The sequence below is a fragment of the Triticum aestivum genome, chromosome 1B (assembly GCF_018294505.1).
Source record: "Triticum aestivum cultivar Chinese Spring chromosome 1B, IWGSC CS RefSeq v2.1, whole genome shotgun sequence".
Classification (NCBI taxonomy): Eukaryota; Viridiplantae; Streptophyta; class Magnoliopsida; order Poales; family Poaceae; genus Triticum; species Triticum aestivum.
Genome location: NC_057795.1, coordinates 57,715,609 through 57,731,896, shown reverse-complemented (window position 1 = coordinate 57,731,896; position 16,288 = coordinate 57,715,609). Strand labels below are relative to the sequence as shown.

The window sequence follows — 16,288 nt, the reverse complement described above, 5'->3', positions numbered from 1 at the left end:
GTTGTCGGCGGAGAGCTTGATGGTGATGAGATGACCGAAGTGAAACGGCGGCGGCGAAGACGATCCCATCGAGGAGGCTGCCTGGGGTGCAAACACCATGGAGGCAGCTGGAGGCACCGAAGCCAATGCGGGAGGAGGCGGGACCGCAGCCAGGGCGGGCGCCGCAAAGCTCACGGCCGGTGCGGACGCCGCAAGGCCCGCAGCCGGGGCGGACGCCGCCAACCCCGCCAGCGGGGCGGTGTGATCCGCTTGCGGCGGGACGACGCCTGCGGAGTCCGCAGCGGACGGCGGCGCCGCGATGTGGACCACGAGATCACGCCCGAGCGAGGGCGCCGGCGGCGTGGAGAAGACGGAGCCGATGCTCCTTGTCCCGATCGGAGCGGGAACGGAGACGGCATCGAGCGGGAGGTTGAGCAGAGCCGCAAGAGAGGCCGGGAGGAAGCCCGCAGCAGTGGAACCGGTGGTGGCGGCGCTCGACATGGCGGCCGCGCGATCGGTGGCGCAGCGGCGGCGGTGAAGGCGGCGGCGACTGCGGCGGCGGTGCGGGTATTAGGGTTTAGAAGCGGAAGCGATCGTAACCTAGCGTGATACCATGTAAGACAATAAGTTTTGGGAACCAGCACAACCCTCTAGGGGTGGCTTATCTCATTATATATAATGGTTCTGTTACAATACGTACATAGGTACAGAAGTTATACATAGTCTAACACTCATTCAACCTAGCAATTGGTTAGCTTCGATAAATTTCGATACTTCAGTACATTCTTGAAGCATTGTACTTTAACCAAGTTTCTGCAAAGGTAAATAGAAGAGACTCTGCTTCCTCTGTACTTTTCTGCTAGATTCAAAGTTCACACTAGAATATTGATTTCACTGTTGTGCATTTCAGGAATAAGTAATAATTTGTTTGGGAATCAGGTGACCTCTGTACTTTCAGAGACTACTGAGACTTGCATGTGAACAGGATAAACTAGCTTTGAAGTTCACCGAAATAGTTGACCAAATTATGAAAAAACACACAGGCAGTGGTGTGAAGACATTCAAGCTTGAATGCTGTGGTTCTCGTATCTACGCCAGTCGTCTCAAGAGTTGGCTTAAGATTGCTGTTAATCCACAGCTTGAAGAGCTTGTAGTTTCGCTGCCTGTAGTATACGATGCAAAGCACTACAACTTTCCCTGCCCACTTTTATTCAATGGAAGTGGAAAGTCAATTAGCTATCTAAAACCCAAAGGCTGTGCCTTCCATCCCATGGCTGGACTTGGTTGCTTGAGAAAGCTGCATCTGTCTGAGGTACATATTACAGGGGAGGATTTAGGGTGCCTTCTTTCCAATTCTTTTGTTTTGGAGGAGCTGGATCTTAGCAAATGCAATAAGATCACTTGCCTGAAGATACCGTCCCTGCTAAACCAGTTCAACCACCTGACAGTGTTTGGATGCAAAACACTGGAACTGATAGAGAACAAAGCTCCGAATCTTTGCACAGTTCGTATTGATACTACTCCCGTACGACTTCCATTTGGAGATTCATTGCGAGTGAAGAACCTAGAGATGTTGTGGCCCTTTGAGTATAACCTCGTTTATTATGCCCGTGCCGAGCTTCCTCGGATTATGCCAAATCTTGAAACTCTTAGCATTTCTTCAGCTGGTGAGGTACATTGAGCTCTATATTTATTATTTGAAGAGTAACTAGCACTATTGTTTGATTAGCCATTGTTGATTGATGTTGCTGTTGTAGTAATAAGCATGTCTTAGAATATAATTAATCTACGTGCTTTTATGCAGGCTCTTAATACACCAATCGTGCATGCCAAATTCCTGCACCTCAAGCTATTGGAGATTTGTCTTTCTGTTGCAGAAGGGGCCTTTTCCCCAGCTTATGATTATTTGTCTCTAGCTTTTTTCCTGGATGCTTGTCCTGTGTTGGAAACTTTTGAATTGTCTGTAAGTCGTTCTTCCGTCTTGTGAAGGCATCTTATATATGAGGAACCGGTAATTCATGCCTGTTTTACCTGTGCAGGTATACCAGACTCGCATGAAGCATGATTCTGTATCTGGAGATTACTCGCTTCTGAGAAAGATGCCAGAACGCCACCACATCAGTATCAAGAACGTGAAGATTGATGGCTTTTGCTCTGCGAAGAGCATGATTGAGCTAACATGCCATATTCTTGACAGTGCAACATCACTCGAGAATCTTACACTAGACACCATATATGGTGCTGATTATGAGCATGTTGATAGGTTGGCTGTCCACGATATTGGTGGTTGCAGCTCTCCTATAGGAAAACGTATGATCAGAGAAGCCCACAAAGCAATTCTGGCTATCGAAAAATACATCATGGGGAAGGTCCCCTCTAATGTTAAGCTAAGTATCAAGAAACCATGCACTCAGTGTCATTCTGTCAAATAATTGTGACTATCCAGTCTTTAGAATTGTTTGTAGCCTATATAAATGACCAATCGGACCTGCCGTAAAAAAAGTGGCAATTAGATTTACTTGAGCGTCAATGGGTCGACGACGATATTCCTCGGTCTCCTGCAGGCCCAGTTGCCTCCTCTCTTGCTCTACGTACAATGGACCTCACCATGTCCATGAAGCGGCATCAGCCGATACAGGCAAACCCCGTCCCATTACCAGGTACTCTATCGCCGCTTCATCCCTCCATGTGCCTACTGGACTGGAACAAAACAATTTCTTTCTTTTGTAGCAACTTTGTGTTGCTGTGCATCATAATAAGTTAGGTAATGGAAACAAGGGGGGATCTCTGTTTTTTGTAATGTACTGTACTGCATAATTAACTCATGAAGCCATAATCATGCATGATGTACTAATTTCAGGTACACCGATGGTTTCATTGGTGGCTAAGACGGCGAGGCCATCCTGCAGTGAACAAGATAATGGTCTCTTCCGTTTTACAACATCCTCTACAGACTTTTGTTAGACGCGTATTTTTTTCATTGGCATTCGATCTTCTCCACTCTGAAATAGATAATGGTCTACAGTGTGTGCAATCGAACTTCTCTATGTTTGGCAACTATTGGATTGGTTTCCTCAAAATGGTACCACTAGATTAGATGTGTCATTGCCTACCGTCAAAGATGCATATTATAGATTGTTTCCATTCCAAATATCATCCATTTACAAACAGAGTGGTTATGTTTAAATGATCATACCGGTGTTGTTGTGCATTCAGACATACCGAGCCTCAAGGCTAAACATACACCTGGACTCTGGAATACTTCATCTGTTAAACTTCACTCTTGCTGTTTAAGCGATGAACTCTACTTTGCCCTTTTCTTAATCACAAAATGAAAGCCTCCAAGTTCAGCAATTCTGATAAAATCTTGGTCGATGAAGAAAAAATAAACATGTCAAATAGCCTATGTGAGTGAAGGTACTTCAGAAAGAAGAAATCAACTTTAGAACTGCAATAAGTATGCTCATTCAAACTAATAATTGGCCAGCTTCGATATATTTGAGCATAACTCCGATACTTCGGTACATTCTTGAAGCATTGTACTTTAACCAAGTTTCTGCAAACGTAAAAATAAGAGACTCTGCTTCCTCTGCACTTTTCTGCTAGCTTCAAAGTTCACACTAGAATATTGATTTCACTGTTGTGCATTTTTGGAATAAGTAATAATTTTGTTTGGGAATCAGGTGACCTTTTTAATAAACAACTAATGTTAATAAGTAATATTCCCACCACAACCACATTCGACTCTGTGGCTATTTTACTTTATAATCTGTCGCACTTTGCACTGAATGCCTGGTGTGTAATTTATTTCATCAACTACCTTTTTCTTACATACTTTTTAAGGACATTTGGTGTCATATACATGCCCTACTACCACTGCCGGATGCTACCCGAGCTGGCTGCGTGTCTCGTGAATTTTTACGTTGCTGGAGATGCCGTCCCAATCTCACCTTCAGTCAGGAAACACTGGGAGTGAACCTCACCTTCTTTGAGAGAGTACTGAGACTTACACGTGGACAGGATAAACTAGCTTTGAAGTTCACCGAAATAGTTGACCAAATTATGAAAGCACACACAGACATTGGTTTGAAGACATTCAAACTTCAATGTTGTGGTTCTCGTATCTATGCCAGTCGTCTCAAGAGTTGGCTTCAAATTGCTGTTAACACAGGGCTTAAAGAGCTTGTACTTTTGCTTCCTGTAGTACACGATGCAAAGTACTACAACTTCCCCGGCCCACTTTTATTCAATGGAAGTGCAAAGTCAATTAGATATCTAAAACTCAAAGGCTGTGCCTTCCATCCCATGGCTGGACTTGGTTGCTTGAGAAAGCTGCATCTGTCTGAGGTACATATTACAGGGGATGATTTAGGGTGCCTTCTTTCCAATTCTTTTGTTTTGGAGGAGCTGGATCTTTGGCGATGCAATAAGATCACTTGCCTGAAGATACCGTCCCTGCTAAACCAGTTCAACCACCTGACAGTGTCTGGATGCAAAACACTGGAAGCGATAGAGAACAAAGCTCCGAATCTTTGCACAGTTTGTATTGATACTGCTCTTGTACGACTTCCATTTGGAGATTCATTTGCAGTGAAGAACCTAGATATGTTGTGGCCCTTTGAGTATAACCTCGTTCATTATGCTTGTGTCAAGCTTCCAAGGATTATGCCAAATCTTGAAACTCTTGGCATTTCTTCAGCTGGTGAGGTACATTAAATTCTATATTTATTATTTGAAGAGTGACTAACACTATTATTTAATTAGCCATCGTTGATGTTGCGTTCTCGTCATAAGCATGTTTTAGAATATACAGTAATTGATATGGATGCTTTTATGCAGGTTCTTGATACACCAAATTTAGCTGCCAAATTCCTGCACCTCAAGCTATTGGAGATCTGTCTTTCTGTTGAAGAAGGGGCCTTTTCCCCAGCTTATGATTATTGTTCTCTAGCTTTTCTCCTAGATGCTTGTCCTGTGTTCGAAACTTTCCCATTGTCTGTAAGTCGCTCTTCTGTCTTGTGAGGGCATCTTATAACCGAGGAACCAGCAATTCATGTCTGTTTTACCTGTGCAGGTATGGCAGTCTCGCATGAAGCATGATCCTGTATCTGGGGATTCCTCGCTTCTCAGAAAGATGCCAGGACAGCACCACGTCAGCATCAAGAACGTGAAGATCGATGGCTTTTGCTCTGCAAAGAGCATGGTTGAGCTAACATGCCATATTCTTGACAATGCAACATCACTTGAGAATCTTAAACTGGACCCCATATATAGTGCTGGTTATGAACATGTTGATAGGTTAGCTGTCCACAAAATTGGTGGTTGCAGCCCTCCTACGGGACAGCGTATGATCAGAGAAGCCCACAAAGCAGTTTTGGCTACCGAACAATACATTGTGGGGAAGGTCCCCTCTAATGTTAAGCTAAATATCAGGAAGTCATGCAGTCAGTGCCATTGTGTCAAATGGTTGTAATTATCCAGTGTTTTTATATTATACTGTCTAATTTTGCATGGGTTGTGCCTTTTTTCCCGTAGTTATGTTAATTATTAATTCTCAAGCCTTGTAATATTTATTACTACATGAACTTCGTTTTACTTTTTGAATTATTAGAGTTGCTGAGTGTAATATCACAACTGGATGGTGTGAATGGTCAAAACAAAGAGTTGCGTGTCATTTATATTATTACTGACACTGATAGGCAAGGGAAACAACGCTTCGTTTCACCAGAAAAATTGAGAGTCGGATAAAGTCACAAGTGTCTGCACAAGAAATGAAGTCTTTGGAACAACATGATGACTGTTTTAACTGTCTAATCAAGGTATCCTGGCTCAAAGTTAACCATTTGCAATGGACTAGTTAAAGGTTTTACATCCTTGAAAGGTCAACCTAGCATTTCACTCTCAAGGCTTTGATAAAATGATCCCAGGAACAGGGCAAGAAACCATGTATTCAACTGCTTAAAAAAGTGATGAGCCTGGGCGCAGAAGCGGATTTTCATGTCCTAGTGCAGCGTTTTGTTGCCCAGGCTCATATGTACCCGGTCAAAAAAAAAAGAAACACAAAAAATAAAAAAAAAATCCAAATAGAAAATTGACCAGCATAGCATATGTAGGCGTTTCTTCTTTCTAGCCTATCTAGCACTCCTTACAGATTTTTTTCACTAATTCTCAGGACGAATAATTTTATTTGAAGTAAGAAGCCGAGCATGCCATATTTCTTCTCCTAGATCATTTATGCCAAAGCTTTTACAAATTCAATATTCAAATTCCCATCTTATAAACAAAAAATTCAGGTAATTCACAGACCTTGGGATCGCAAGTTTTTGTGCTTTTAACCCATCTCATACAAACGTCTTCTCTTCCGTTTTACAACATCCTCTACAGAGTTTTGTTAGACTCGGGGGAATGGTCTATCTAGCGATGGCGAGGGGTGGTCGGCGCCGGGATCGGCAAGGCGGCGGGAGGGCGCGCGCGCGGTGGACGAATCTGGACGTGCAAAGATGCGTTTTCGCCTGACAGTGGTGGCCCAGATACTCTTTTCCCTTCCGCCAAGTGCCCCCAAGTGCCCCCCAGTGCGCTCGGTTCAGCCTGGGTGCGCCGGGCCCAAAAAGAGCCGAGCCGGCGGATTTTAGCGTCTTGGGGGCGCGACCGGGATTTTTTTTTGGCGCCGGAGCAAAAAAGTCGCTCTGGGGCCTGCTGGGGCGCGTCTGGAGATGCTCTCATGAAGCTTTGTGGTGCTTGAAGACTGCGATGTCTTTTTTTGCTATTGCCAGCCATTGTAGTTTCTACCTGGCAGTGCTAGTCCTATTACTAGCGTGAACTGAACTTCAAAGCCTGGCTTTGCCGGCCAAAGCCGAGCCGGGCCTGCTGTCACCCGGAGCACTTTGGCTACATCCGTGCAGCCTCTGGCGCAGCTCAATCTTCCGCACCTTCCCCGTGGAGTTCGTCGGCAGCTTGTCCACGAAAACAACCTTCCGCGGCACCATGAAATGCGGCATTTTATCACGGCAGAACAAGATAATGTCCTCCTCCGTGACCTCGCCAAGGCAGGAGAACCCCGGCTCCAGCGCCACAAATGCGCACGGCGTCTCGCCCCAGTGCGGATGCGGCATGGCCACTACCGCCGCCTCCCGCACCGCGTGGTGCTGGTACAACGCCATCTCCACATCGACGCTACTGATGTTCTCGCCGCCGGAGATGATCACGTCCTTGGATCGGTCCTTGATCTCAACGTATCCGTCCGGGTGCACCACACCTACATCACCCGTCAGGAACCACCCACCGCGAAACGCGCTCGCCGTTGCGGCGGTATCCTTATAGTACTCTTTCATGATACTGTTGCCGCGGAGCATGATCTCGCCAAGGGCGGTGCCGTCCCTGGGCACACTCTGCATGGTGTCGATGTTGTTCACGACGGCGGCGTCCGCGAGGGAGAGCGCGCTCACCCCTTGCCGAGCCTTGAGGCGCGCGCGCGTGGATGTTGGCAGGGCGTTCCACCGCTCTCGCCACTCGCAAACCATGGCAGAGCCAGTGGCCTCCGTCATGCCATAGGCGTGCGTGACGTTGAAGCCCAGCCGCTCGACGCGTTCGAGAAGCGCCGCCGGTGGCGGCGCGCCACCAGTTAGCACCTCCACGGCGTGGAGTAACGGTTCTCGGCGTGCCTCCACAAGGATGTTAAGTAGCACCGGCGCCCCGCACATGTGCGTAACACCGTGGGCAGACAAGGCAGCGTACATGTCGTCAGCCGCCGGCGTACGGATGCAGACATTGACGCCGCCCCGCGCAGCCACGCCCCACGTCAGGGTCCACCCATTGCAGTGGAACATGGGGAGTGACCATAGGTACACGGGCTCGCTCCCGACCCCCCACTGGAGTAGGAGGCCCACGGTGCTCAGGTACGCGCCACGGTGGCTGTACACGACGCCCTTGAGAGCCGAGCTTGTCGTGCCGGAGGTGTAGTTGAGCGTGATAGCGTCCCACTCGTCGTCGACGGAGCGCGGTGGTCGCTGCTCTGGGTCGCCCCTTTCCACCAACTGCTCGTAGTGGAGCTCGCCTATTCTCGTTTCCTCCGGCTTGTTGAGGTCGTCGATTACCACAAGCAATGGTGAGATACTGCCAGCCGCCTCGCCGTCCCTAAGGCTCTGTTTGGATTAGCGTTTTCGTCAGAATACACCTGTAAAAGAAATACACGCCTCCACCGGCCGGTTTCATTTCCAGCCCAAAAACAGTCATGCCCAGTAAAATACACGTGTAAATCTTACACCTCTGTATTGAGTTACACCTATACCAAGCGCGCCCTAATGCCTTTAAGTACCTCGGTAGCCAGGCACATGTACTGGTAGTCCACGAAAAGAAGCTTGGGATCGGCATGCTTGATGATGCCAGCTGCGGCGGTGGCGTCCAGTCGCGTGTTGATGGCGTTGAGCACCGCGCCGGCCATGGGCACGGCGAAGTGCATCTCGTATAGCGCCGGCGTGTTGGGCGCAAGAACGGACACCTAGTAGATATAGAAAAAGAGGTGAGTAGAAGTAAGAAGATACTATGACATACCGATACAGGATGACTGATATATAGAGGAATTTGTTTGTTAGTCAAGGTTCTCACGACGTCCTTCTTCATGACGCCGAGTTGTTGTAGGGCGGCGGCGAGCCGGCAGCAGCGCTCGTATGTCTGCCGCCAGGTGAAGATGGTGTTGCCGTACACAAGCGAGGTGCGGTCCGCATAGACAGAGGCAGCCCTCTGCAGGAACGTGATGGGGCTCAAAGGGACGTAGTTTGCGTCGCGCTTAGGCAAACTATCCATTTCGTTAGTCAAGCGTATCAACCTCTGTTTACATTCGTATAAGTTCAGTGTGTTGGAAAAGATTTACTTATAGTATGTTTTCTTTTTTTCTTTTTCTTTTTTTGCATCGTTATAGTATGTAATTGTGTTGTGCAAATGAGGGGCGTGGAAGATACTTACCTAGTTTGTGTTTTGTGCGAGGAAGAGTATACTTATTCTTGTATGGTTGATTGGTTGTGGCAGACGGCCGGTGTACTTATAGTCCCGTCCATACAGTGCTTTCCGTCTTTTTTCCCCACGTCATATTCACATTTACTGCCATTGCATCCGTTACTCCGTAACTGAACATGACATGATTTCTACCATCTTTAAATGAACGGAAGATCTTTCCTGAGCGCAAAAGAACACAACTTTGGAATCAATCAGGGTTGGCGTACACCCGAATATTATTTGTAATCTCTTCCAACATGTACACATCCAACTCACCACGCATGCCGCACTAATTATATTTCTCTCAACATGTATATATGGTAAATACTACTTATACCTTCTATATATGTACAACTATATACTCCAGTAATTAAACACAATATGTTCTATCTATTTAAATTTCGTCAAAATACACCCAATCATGTTGCAACGCGCGGGGTATCATCTAGTTACAAGAAATGATGAGGTTGTCACAAGGAAGCTGCTTCCTTACTCTTTAAGCTGATGAGGCAAAAAGAGAGTCTGAAACAATGTTTCCACGTACTAATAATTAAGTTGTCTTCATGGTTTCTGATTACTATTATTATTATTATTGGTTGCATATTCAGTCCAAATCTTTCAAAAGATTGTTTTTTAACCACAACCGGCAATTTTCATTATATAAGAGTAAATATTTGCAAAAGGAGGGAAGCAAGAAGGAAAAAGAAGAAAAGTTCCCAACTCTAGTTTTAGGTATCATACTAATATTCAGGTAATTCTAGAACTCTGATTTCAACATCAAAGATGTGAATCTATCCAACTTTGAGAAACTTGAGAATTCTTGGTCTTGATCCTCTGCATTAAGAGTGCCAGATCTTGCTTAAGGAGGAATTTCCAAGTGTTTATTGTAAGAACTAAGAAGCATCTCTGGCCAAAATTGTCATCAAAATTAGCAAGCGTAGCAGAGCTCGATAGAGTAGAGAGTTGACATGGGAACCAGGAAATACCTCTAGATGTTGTCAAATCTGCTATGCCTTAGAACATAAGAGGGAGAGGTGTCCACTATCTCGGAGGCATGGCCACAACACACCTGCAATAGGGATTTGGGCTTATGTGCTTGTAGAACATGTTGGCCTTCGTGTTCAAACATCCTAAAAAATGCCAGCTAGAGATTTTTCACCTTATTGAGGATTTCGATGCTCCTATTTATCCATGATTAAGATCTTCTTGTTCATGTAACATATTTTGAGGTGAAGTTGTCGTCGTGGATGAGGAAGCATCATAGAGTTCAACACTAAACTAAAAGGCCTGGAACAATAACAACAAAGTCGACAACTCTATTGACGCAACAAAGATTACGAAGTTTCACAAGTTTGATCATATACCATTTTGCATGATTACCAAAAGTAAAATTGTAAGCGTCTAAGGAATTGGAGAAGAGATTTCCAGAAAGCTAAGGCAAGTGGAGGTGGACCAACCAAGTGTCGTTCCCAAAGAAGGTAGTGGATCCATTGTTTGTAACAACGAAGGAGATTTTTTGTAGAATAGGCCACTGGTTATTGACAATTTTCAAAGATGGGAAAGTTGTGGTTACGGATATGCTATCAAAATGGAGCGCCTAGAGTTCCTCTGCCTCCCGTCGGCACCGCCGCCGGTCCGCCTCCACTACTAGAGAAAAGTATAGCAGTAGCGCGGGTGGCCGCGCTACTGATACGGCGCTACAGCTAATGCTTATCAGTAGCGCGGCCTGGCCAGTGCTACTGCTAACTAGGGATAGTAGCCGTGTTTGTCTGCAACACGCGCTGCTGATAATAGTTGCAATGCCCTCGTGCAAAGAGCGCTACTGCTAAGAGCTCACTGCTGCTAATGACGTACCCCGCGCTACTGTTATTAGATTTTAATTTTTTTTCTGCTCCACATTTTGTGCTGCTGAATTTTGTTTTGGGCTTTATACAATAATCTCTAGCATATCACACACATACAAATGTAATCATAGCATATACATAGTGATACAAGGTGGTCATCATCATAATCATCATTCAACAGAAAGTGGTCTCTTGTCATCATTTCGAAAATAGCGATACAAGTCTCGAATACTTGCAACTACATCGCCATTCATCTAAACAATGATATACGCGAGAAGAGCTATCACTATGAGTGAGAGCGGAACTATGCAGTACATGAGGCGGCGGTTACGAGTCCTCTCTTGCGCTAGCGTGAACCTCAAGTAACAAGATTCTGCTTCTTGTCTGCTTTTGAAGCCTTTACGGCTGGCGCCCGAGATCCCATTCACTTGCGCCTGACACTCAGGCCACTTGTTGTACACCCCAAAACCTTCCCTTTGTACACGACATAGCACTGCCACCTCGCCATCAAGAAGCTAGGTACCTGTTAGAGATGCATCTTCATCAAGAGAATGTACAATCATATACAACAGAATATACTAGAGCAACACGAAAAAGAAAGGGTTAGCAACTGGATGCAACATACAATACGCAAACTAATTAACTAGAGGTACGCAGGTCATCATACCCAAACTAACAAAGTAGCGGTTACGCAAGTTCGGCAGGGACCGTGGACATCACAAAGTTTCATCTCTACAGAAAGTATACAAGTTCAACCGACACATATCATCATCATCAGCATCGTAAATCACTAGAAGTTCCATCCTTCCATATCATCGAGGATGGACCCTAGCTTCTTGAATGGCGTGAGGTCATGACGTTGCATGCCTATACGAGTTCGGACGCCAGCTCACACGACATAGCGCCATGGTGGAACATCCCCTTCTCATTGACGACTTCTTTCATGATGATCGTCGCAATGTCCCTTTGGATGCGAAAGAAGTCATGTCTAAGTTTATAATCCGCTTCTCCATGAGATTCTACCCACTTGTGGATATGATCATCGTTTCTGTTTGTGATGTGAAGCTTTTGGTGATCCGTGCTGAACTCAATCATGAGATGGAGGATGTAGAATCCATCTTTCTTGCTTGGTTTTGGGACATGGATGCAGCAGAAGTTAGTTTTATGCGAGAAACCCATCTTCTTGGTCCTTTGTTTCCTGATCTGCACGTGGCCACCCCTAATGCTGCTGAAGCCTTGGAGAGCGTCGTCTATAATATTCATTATGTGGGTGTAGTCCTTCTTCTCGTAGTTTCTGGTAGGGTCCAAATACACGGTGTGGGAGACTCGTGGGTAAAGAACGATAAGGACGGCGCTCCCGTTGCTGCGGGGAAAAAGAAACCTCAAATTATTCTCCATATGAGCGAGAAGGAATGATTGAAATGTACGAAAGGGTTGTCCGGAAATGACTTACTTTGGATGATAAGGCAGGAGGACAATTTCCTGGTCCTTATTCTGTACCATGAAGTTTTGGAGGTACTCCCTAGCAATTTCACGCTCGGAGTCGCCGAGACTCAAGAAGGACTCGTGCATGTAGTATGTTTCCGCCACACAGATTTGCGAGACTTCTCCTCTCTTCGTGACGGAGCTCATATGTAGCGCAAAAAGGCGGACGATTGTAAAATCGAGCCACCTTGTCAGAAACATCTCGAAAATATGGTCAAACCGCAGGAAGAACACCTCTGCGGGCCGTGTGTCGACTTAGCACTTCCCCTCAGGCACACGAGCTGCGTATGTCAGATATCCTGGATCCTTGGAGGCTAGTAGGATTTTCTTAGTCGACAGCACATGGTCGTGTAGTCTCTTGAGATACCTTGATAGTGCCTCCAAAGGTTTTGGCGGTGGCATCGGCTCACCCGTGACATGGAACATGGCCGCACGTTTGACGGGTACCTCTTCAGAATCCACCGTCTGGCTGCTATGCGCTCTGGCTTGTTTGCAGGCAGCTGAGCCTATCTTCCCCGATCTCTTCCTCTCCTTTTTCTTGGGCACACCTTCCAAACCCTTCCTTAACTCCTGCCCTAGTGTTACCGGGCTAAGCACTGTACGACCCTCGGCTAGTTGAGCTTGTGTTGAGGCGGCATCTTCAGGCGTGTGCTGTGAGGATTTCATGAAGAGAGACTTCTTGCAATCCCTGCTAGGACGTTCCTGCCCGGGAAAATCATCCATATCCTCATCAGCATGTTGATAGCCCGATTCGTCATATGGCTGACTCATCATATCTAAGTCACCGTCATAGCCGCCTGTATTGAGGAAACCCATTGGGTCCTCCATCTCCTCCATCTCATCATCCATTCTTTGTTCTATGGGGCCGATTACATCAGCCACTATTGGACCCCCTTCATCACGTCGTCCGCCGCTTTAACCCGGCACTACAGGAGCTGGTAATTGCGTAGGTGGGGTGGTGGTCTCCATACATGCTTGTTGATGTGTGGTTATTAGTGTTCTCTCGGCCGGCTCCAGAAGAAGAAGATTCTTCGGCCATACACTAGTAGAAAAAGGACCTAATATGAGAAACATTAGTACCGGTTCGCATATGAGCCGGCACTAATGGGCCCATTAGTGCCGGTTCAAATGACTTGGCAGGAGGTGACCTTTAGTACCGGTTCTTTGGGAATCTTTAGTACCGGTTCGTGCCACGAACCGGTAGTAAAGATGCTGGTGCCCGGCCAGCACCTTTAGTACCGGTTCGTGGCACGAATCGGTACTAAAGAGGTTGTGGCAGGCGCTATTTTTAGTCCCACCTCGCTCCCCTAACAAGAATTTGACCACCTTAAGTATGTTACTTGTCAAACTATCCCAAACATTTGTTCTTCATTGAACTCTATGTGTAGGATCTGTGGCTACAATAGGAGTCTTCGCCGGTTCTTAAATCGGTGGTAGATTTCTATTGACAATTAAGATTCTATGCAAAAAGATCGTTGATGATCAATGTATTTTTTATATGTACTTATGTGTAGCAGTAGTGCGTTTTGGCTGAAAGGCGGTACTGATCAATGTATTTTTTCTGCGTTCAGATGCACTATTTAAATATGTTATTTTTCAAACTATCACAAACATTTGGTCTTCATTGAACTCTATATATAAAGAAGAGGAAGAAGAAGCAGAAAAATAAGGAGAAGATGAAGAAGAAGGAGAAGAAGGAGAAGAAGAAGAGGAGGAAGAAGGAGGAAGAAGAAGAAGAGGAAGAAGAAGGAGGAAGAAGAAGAAGAGGAAGAAGAAGAGGAAGAAGAAGAGGAAGAAGGAGAAGAAGAAGAAGAAGAGGAAGAGGAAAAAGAGGAAGAAGAGGAAGAAGAGGAGGAGGAGGAAGAAGAAGAAGAGCTAGAAACACGTTCATATGAGAGCTAACTACTTCACTTTCTTTTGCATGGAGAGAGTCATCTAGTCCTGAATAACAAAATTCAGCATCCAATTGATTGATAAGCTTTTAGTCCTCAAAACATGCATTCATGAATTTCTATCCAAACCTATATACTGCAAGTTCTAACATTCCACATTGCCCAAACTATATATGGACCAGGATGCAAATGAGCAAATGTACAACTGTCTTTTGAGTTCCTTGCAGATTGCAAAAGAAAACAAGAAAAGTGAAGCAGCTGCTAATTTGCATTACTAATTGTTGACTAAAAGATTATCATCTTTTTTCAATTGTGAAGTGAAAAGTAGCATGCCCAGGGAAGCCTTTGGTGATATAATTTTTACCAGAGAATTAATGACATAATTTCATAAATTTTATATAGAAATCAATGGTCGCACACAAGCAACTGAAAATTGATAGGAAACTCTACAAGAAGTATGTGAAGTATTTACTTCAAATCCAACATGAGGTATATCTACTTTAAATCCATACCTGGATGATAGGAAAGTCACATGTGCACTCTAAACAGACAGAAATCGCAAAACAATTTCTTTTATCTCTAGTAGGAAATTTTAGCAGCACCTCCAGAATCTACATTAAGTACCAACATTACAATAACATTTGGAGGAGCACTAGCTATAGGTATGACTCTGAGTAATAGAAGTGTAGAACACGGACTTTTCTGAACAATACAAGTGTATTTGCAGCAAGACTTACACATCATGCAATGTGGTACAAACCTACATTCTGGAACAAATTCTTTCTCCCATTGCTTCCCAAAAAAAGGGCAAGGAAAATCCAATGGGTTTGATAAGGCTATCAGGCTATAGAACCAAAGTTGATTCACAAAAGGAGAATTCTGCAGAGGAAAAAATAGTATGTTTCGATGGAGTTCATCATCATTGATGACAGTAGGTAGAGCCGGTGAGGCCTCACCTGATCCCTACAACAAAAATATTGAACTCTTGAACTAAAGAACGAGTCGTGCTTCAATCTAAGGAAGCATCAAGAAACAACACTAGTTGGAGATATATATACCTTTCATTGGGATTGGATATTGGCATCTCCTTGAGAATCAGGAAACAATAGAAGAACTTACAACAAAATTAAAATCTAGCCAGTACCCAAACTACAAGCTGAGGAAAATTGTAACCAGCTAGTGTTGTGTCAGACGCCACAGGACAAATTCTCATATTATGAGACCTTAGCATAATAAGTATTTTAATTTCACACAGCATGGTAATTTCGTCCTGCTATCATCACAATTGGCACGAGTAAATCCTTCACAAGTGATTGCCCATCACTACTTACCAACCCCATTTAGATACACAAATAATCTGATGCACTCTTGACGACACAAAAGAAATTTAGTCTGTTAAAAATAGGTAAATTCACCAGGGGGTGGAAGCAGTCATGTTCGAGAGAGGCAAGGTGCGGAGCTTGAGCTCATGGACACATGAATTAGGAGAAGTGAACAAATAGAAGAGGAGGTCGATGATATATATACCATGATGACTCAACGGGGGCCGACGAGATCTCTGGATCCTTTCAACCAAGGAGACGAGGGTGGGAGAGGAGAGAAACACAGTCCTGAGCTCGCGGAGCGCGTCGACACAATCGAGCGCCGCCCTGGCGTTGAGGTTGAGGTCAGACTTGGCGCTGCTGCTTCCGCTGAATTGGATCCCGCCCGGATCCCACTGGCATGACGACCTATTCTCCTTCTGCAAAGCCACTGCAGGGATACAGTGACATGCTCCACTGGCCTCCGAGGAAAAGGAACCGCCATGGCTGGCGCGGAGCAGGTTGGGGGTAGCGGCGGTGAACAGCCCGTCTGACGGAGACGGTTTGGAAAGTGGCAGAGACCTCCCACCGTCCCACGATCCATAGAGTGGGGTTTCTCCCTATTATTTTAGCAGTAAGAGACGTAGGTAAATTTACCTCACAAGTACGGTTTCTTTTTTTGGCTAGGCCTATGCGTGAGGTAAATTTACGTTTGCAACCATTCTTTCTTCCCTGGAGCGTGTGGTTCGACTGGGGTGAGGAATAAGTATTCCTCACCCAGGGTGACGAATAGTCA

General features: G+C 45.4%; 3 protein-coding genes across 3 annotated transcripts; 2 read left to right on the top strand and 1 right to left on the bottom strand.

Moving 5' to 3' along the window:
* Positions 1 to 478: 478 nt before the first annotated feature.
* On the top strand, positions 479 to 2,751 carry LOC123077040 (uncharacterized). The gene is made up of 4 exons (XM_044499245.1): positions 479 to 496; positions 938 to 1,651; positions 1,784 to 1,942; positions 2,019 to 2,751. Exons 1-4 carry the CDS (start codon positions 479 to 481, stop codon positions 2,409 to 2,411), a joined length of 1,284 nt encoding a protein of 427 aa, XP_044355180.1. The 3' UTR covers positions 2,412 to 2,751.
* Positions 2,752 to 3,762: 1,011 nt separating this feature from the next.
* On the top strand, positions 3,763 to 5,452 carry LOC123077034 (uncharacterized; the record flags this gene model as incomplete). Its single annotated transcript, XM_044499233.1, has 3 exons — positions 3,763 to 4,686; positions 4,819 to 4,992; positions 5,054 to 5,452. Coding segments are annotated over 3 exons (1,497 nt in total), but the record flags the coding sequence as incomplete, so codon positions are not given.
* Positions 5,453 to 6,777: 1,325 nt separating this feature from the next.
* LOC123086607 (trans-cinnamate:CoA ligase, peroxisomal) lies at positions 6,778 to 8,781 on the bottom strand. The gene is made up of 3 exons (XM_044508379.1): positions 8,584 to 8,781; positions 8,294 to 8,476; positions 6,778 to 8,120 (listed from the first exon to the last, which is right to left on the bottom strand). Exons 1-3 carry the CDS (start codon positions 8,779 to 8,781, stop codon positions 6,807 to 6,809), a joined length of 1,695 nt encoding a protein of 564 aa, XP_044364314.1. The 3' UTR covers positions 6,778 to 6,806.
* Positions 8,782 to 16,288: the final 7,507 nt, after the last annotated feature.